Source organism: Nansenia antarctica, assembly GCF_963989245.1.
Source record: "Nansenia antarctica genome assembly, chromosome: 20".
Taxonomy (NCBI): domain Eukaryota; kingdom Metazoa; phylum Chordata; class Actinopteri; order Argentiniformes; family Microstomatidae; genus Nansenia; species Nansenia antarctica.
This window is the reverse complement of record NC_137693.1, coordinates 10,342,526-10,348,542: the sequence shown is the minus strand read 5'-3', so window position 1 is coordinate 10,348,542 and position 6,017 is coordinate 10,342,526. Positions and strand designations below refer to the sequence as shown.

Sequence of the window (6,017 nt, the reverse complement as noted above, 5' to 3'; positions counted from 1 at the left end):
AATGATGTAGCATTTTTGCTCTCCCGATCTTTTTTTTTTTCTTTCATTCAGACTTCTCCTCCCCTGTTTTCCCCCTGTCGGTCCACTGACACTACTGACACACTACTGACACCGCAGGCTGTCGTGGTGTGGCTGTTTTATATTTGACTTTTACGTTTCCCAAATTTTCTACCTTTTTGTGAAAAAGTCCAGACCCTCGGTCCATCCTTGGTCGTCAGATCTTATGTGAAGTTGTGTTACGTATCTCACGGTCATTTTCATGGTTTCACCTTTTGAGACTAATTTTAAACATTGAAGTTATATTAGGGATGTAAAATAGCATTATTATTAATTAATTAATATGAATTAATAATTATTATTATTGTTATTAGTGAAAACATTAGCATTATTATAATTATAATTATTATTATTGATGCTGTTATTTCAGAAGAACGTTTTAGTTACTGCACTAACACAGGGAAGTCTCAAGTCCTAGTGAACCATTCGAACCGCCTAAATTGTGTTTTCCTATTTTTCCACGAGCGCCGTCTGTACTTTGCTCTCTGTGCTTTAGTGTTCACAACACGTCTGTTCTTTTTTGGAATGTAAGACCTGAGGAATCATGTCACCCTCAGTCGTTAAGTGACACCGGTCCTACTAACTCCTCCTTGCACAGTTTTGAAATGATGTGTGTGTCTCGTAAGCACACCAAACACAGGGACAACTGCACAGCTCGTTGGCCGAAAGAAGAGATGGAGTCCTGTAAAAAAGGAGAGAAAAAAGAAGACGACTCACTCTCACTTCCTCTGTCACAGTGAGGGGTTTCTGCTGTACGCTTGCTATTGGTCGGTGACTGTCAGTGGTGACTGACTTCACACCATGGTATGCCTTAGTATTGACTACAGAGGGAGGCTGGCGGAGGTAGAATTCGGAGGACGAGGCTCATTGTGATGCATGGAACGGAACGAGGAACTGTATCAAACGCCTCATTCAGTTCCGTGCGTCACAATGAGCCTCGTCCTCCGATTTCAACCGCCGCCAGCCTCCCCCGATTGACTTGTTATACCTTGTTTCCTCTCATAAACCGTATTTAATTAATCTGTAAGTTAAGTCTAACGTTTTCCATCTCATGCCATTAGTTTGCCACGTCAGGGTAGCCTTTACTGAAATATGAATGGCTTTTTTATTTTTGTTTTGCTTGTAGCTTTGTTAGTGCCATGTAGATTACCTTCTTTTTTTCCCCCTCCTATGTTATAACATATTGGCTGTGCTGCGTTAACCTAATTGTTGTAATAGATAACACATGTATTTAAATATGGCTGCTTATTGCTCTTAATAAACATATTGTACATAGGCAATGTATTGTCTTCATTTACAATGACGGGCAAATAAATGAACTCTTTACTCCCCTACATGACTTTCCTCGTTTTCTTCTTGTTGATCCAGTGAGTAATTTCTAAATCCACCACTAGGTGTCACCATCGCACTGTTAGGCCATTTAAAAAAAAAAAAAACTCCACACGGTTAATAAGGTGGAAGCTTTTTGCCTTATCATAAGCTATTAGCTGTTCTTTGTAACATGTTCAGGTTTATTAGAAGTTGAAACGATTTTGAAATTGTAGGCAACACATTTTCTTTGTTAGAATTTCTGGAATCTATATAGCAGTATTTACTGATTGGAAACATCTGTCATAAATCCTGGGTTAACTGCAGTGTAGTAACTTCCTTTAGGCCCTAACTTCTTCAGAAACATAAAGGTGATCAGAGGTGAGTTTGGTGTGTTTTACAGTTTACAGATCTTTTTGAACAAGTCTACATAGGGATTAGAACGATGCAAGTGAAAGGATAGATATATAAGCGCGCGAACAATTGTGTGATTGAGTTGTGTCTTTAAAGCGTCATGGATTACGTGGAACTGATAGTTATTACGTAGTTATTTCGTTAGTGTCTCCGCGTCCATCAGACCATAGGCGACTGACACTAATGAGGAATGATAATTCCTGCTCTGTGCAATCATTTCTATTAAATCACAGTGTTTCCGACGATCATTGTTTGTCTTTCAGACGCTATACGAAAATATGCATATTTATTCTTTTCTGTGAACTGAAGACTCAATCACAAACAAAACAACTACCTAACAACTAGTATAGCCTATTGGGGTACATCTAGGACTTATATCAAAATAGTTGTTGTTGCACAAGTAGACATATATTAAAGGGCAAATGTTCAGGCGAAACCAATTTTTTATCCTTATAGCCACCGAAATCAATTTCAAATGTGAAAAGTTATGCCATCCAAAATAAATCAGTTTTACTTATGTCTGCATCAGTGTTTTAAATCCTGTGTAGGCTGTCCCATATCCTCAAATTACGTTTTTAAATTAAAGATTGCCTATTGTAAGAAAGGTAACATATTTCACGCGTGTGCAAAATATGTGTTTCCTTCTCACTTGGTAAAATACAGAAAATGAATCGATAAATGAACCTAGATGAAATTAGATTATATTAGTATTCGCATAGACCGTGGCATGTTTTGTTGATCACGACTCAAAATGTATCAGGAAAATCATTTCCAAAATTGACCAAAGGCAAATCAACACCACAGTTGTTCATATCACTAAGCACCCACTGATTGATTCCATTGAACATTTACCAAAATGTTGTGATGAGATCATTCTTTTATTCGTCAACTATATGGGTATACTTTCACATCGATGCACACACTGGAAACAATCTCATTAAAAGCCAATTGTATCAAGTGTGAAATAGGCTATGTGCGTGACTTTCAACAGATATTTGTTTAAATGCTATAAAGACCGAGTGTTTTATGTTTAATCTCTGAACGTATATTTATTTTTCTATTTCAAACGGACAGTGACATTAATTTGAGGTAGATTTAACATTTTCTATACAAGACAGTACGTCTACAACAATATGCCTGTAGCGGGAAAATAGTGCTGAACAGCAAGGGCCCCCATGAGGCATAAGGAAACACAATATTGAACAAATATTTCTATCTCTCTCTCTCTCTCTCTCTCTCTCTCTCTCTCGTTGTGGCCTATCCACACGTCCAAACTATATCTCTCAGAATTACGTTAACACAATTTTCGCAATATGACAAAGAATAATTCTCTATAGGCAGTTGAATCGTTTACAATGTACAGCATTTCACCAAAGTCCACCGTGTTTGGTTTGGAACATTGCACGTATAGATGTGTATAAGTGGTTGTATTCCTCGCAGCGAGTGCGTGAATACTGAAGTCTTTGAGTGGGTCGTCGATCAGAACCGGACTGTCACTGGTTCAGTTCCAGCGCCCAGACTTGCTGAGGCCAACCTGTCCGTCCTTTGCACTTTTTCTCGCTGCCTAATGAGTCTTGCAAGCCTTCGTTCTGTAAAAGAAAAGCATAAAATACATATTTAGAATACTGTTGATTATGGACATTATCTTACGTTATGTATTGTATTGTAGCTTATACCACACTTATAAACTTAGTTGACAGTTGTATTGTGATGATTGTAGCAGCGTGATAATTTGATTGCACAACTGTATCAATTTAAAAAGATTGTTGCCTACAATTTGTAGTTACAGTTTCAACGTGTAGAACTAAAGCCTAATAGCCTAAACAAATACATTACACGTCTCAGGATGATAGGTATAACACATAGGCCTATCATAGGTGCATAAAATAGGCTTTTATTACATCACCTAAGAAGGCAATGTTATCATAATTTAGCATGAGACAGTTTTGCTCTATTTTGCAGGATGATACATTTGTGCACGATCGTAGAATATGCAATTATAATAATAGGCTAATCAAAACGCATGCATCATAGGCCTATGCGTTTTAATTATATTAAAGCATTTCTGACATTTGCAAATCAATAGCATATATGTACGCTGTTGTTTCATATAGGCTACCCCTATTTTTACATAAACGTACGTACCATTTCCCGTTTCCGTTTCATATCTCTGTTGTCATATTTCTTAATTTCGGCCTTGAAGCCCTCCGTCTCCCCAGTGTCTTTCGCCAGCACGTCCATCAGATAGGCTATATAACTCGTTGCCAGTCGTAACGTTTTGATTTTGGACAGTTTCGTGTCCGCGGGAACATTCGGTATACATTCTCTCAGCTCGGCGAAGGCGGTGTTGATGCTCTCCGTCCTGCGACGCTCCTTCTTCGGCCCCGAGGTCCTCCTCTTGCCCATCCGCGCGGAGAGGCCGTCCAGCGGGCTGTCACAGTGCGCCGGCCCGGGACCCCCGAACTCCGAGGGGGGGTAACCGCCACCACCGGGCGCCTGGATCTGGAAGTCAGGAGGCACCTCGCTGTGGTTGACCACCCAGCTCTGGAAGTACGGGCTGTCCTGGTGACACCTCTGGACGAATGGGAACGTCTCGTGCATCAGGTGATGGTGCTGGTAGCTCCCGATAAGGTTCATTTTGTTTAAAATAGACCAAAACTCCACGCGGGTCCTTTGTGTTGTACTCGAGGCTCGTCCCTCTCAGCCACACTGGTGGAAGTTTAGACGCTCAGGAGGAAGTGGCTCTCACGGCGGATGGTCTAATCGACATACAGCAAGCCCTGCACAAATACATATAGATGTCAATAAGTCATAAGACAAAAGCTAACTCACACGTTTGTTGTGTCAAGTTTGTCGAGAAAACTTTGTTCGTTGTCATTCTGATTCTGAAAGATAACGGTTCTAATATCTGAAGGGAAATAATGGTAGTACATCCAGGAATGGCTTGGTGATCTGGAGAGCACTTCTTTTTTCGTGGGATTGCTGCTCTCATTTGCACAGAGAAATTTGACCCTATGAAAGGTGCGGGGGCGCAGGTTTATATCGCCCCGAGAGCAACGGAACGACTCGTCAGCCAATGGGGTGAGAGGATACAGGTCGGGGTGGGGAGAGAGGGGGAGAGAAGTGTGCGCGAGGTTTACAATAACATGCGCCATGGGGCCGCAGTCAAACCAGTGGGAGTAACGGGACGGGGGTACCTGAATTGCGCAAGATTTTTTTGCACTTCTCTCATTTTTACTATAACGGAGTGATTATAGTGTTTTAGTTTGAATGTGTTTTGTTGAAACATGTGCCGTGAAAATGGCTTTTGTGGATTTTACATATTAAACGTTTGGAACGGTTTTACGCACGGACTTACGCACGCAATTTTCGCACGTCATATTTTTTTTAATGATTATTCTATATGACAGTTAGTATAATGTTGTATTTTCGTTCTGAATGGATTATGTTGATACACTGCATCTGTGTTTTAATCAGTACATTTACTACTTTAGGCATATTGTCTATTTATCTGGGCGTATAGCCTCTGATCCTTGAATTTAATGAGATCAATGTGAGGTACTAACAATTCTAACAATTTACAGGGATAATGCTTAGAAGCAACATATAATATTGATGTGACTTAGTGTGTCTTAGTGGATGACAAATCTATTTTAATTATGCATTTCAACGTCTATCATAGATGCTAAACCTATTTTAATGTATATATGTTTTTTTAATTTTTAATTATTATTTGGATTTCCATTTTGAAAGTTACTAGATAGCCTATGTAGGTTCAAGGCCAGTCATGCCCAAAGCCCTGGCAATACACGTAATCATCAAATAACCTTTCAAATGAGCATCAATCAGTTTTATGCTTACATGATTGTTGTCCTAAACTCGTGTCACGCGCTCTAGTCTATATTGAAATCATGGCGTGGTTGCCACGTTGAGTGATACAAATTCTACCTTGTACATGTATGTCTTAATACAACTGTGAAATAATTGAGAAATTAATTTAAATCATTTATTCATTTCAATTAATGTATAACTAATTTGTACATCAGAGAAGAAACAACGTGTATGATTAATAACCAATCATTCAGAAAGATCAAATCCCTCTCTCATAAACAAAGATATCAAGCTAGAGTGAGAGACAGAGAACATCTTGCATTCACCGTATTCGTAAAAAGGGGTATTTGAAGACATTATAACTTTGCTGTAAACATGATAAAGCCTCAACACATTAACAACACAAT

The 6,017-nt window shown here is 39.3% G+C and overlaps 1 protein-coding gene across 1 annotated transcript; it reads right to left on the bottom strand.

Annotated features, from left to right (window-relative positions):
- Positions 1–3,272: 3,272 nt before the first annotated feature.
- On the bottom strand, positions 3,273–4,416 carry LOC308175040 (heart- and neural crest derivatives-expressed protein 1-like; the record flags this gene model as incomplete). The annotated part of the gene is made up of 2 exons (XM_080550159.1): positions 3,273–3,368; positions 3,925–4,416. 2 exons carry the CDS (start codon positions 4,414–4,416, stop codon positions 3,273–3,275), a joined length of 588 nt encoding a protein of 195 aa, XP_080406285.1.
- Positions 4,417–6,017: the final 1,601 nt, after the last annotated feature.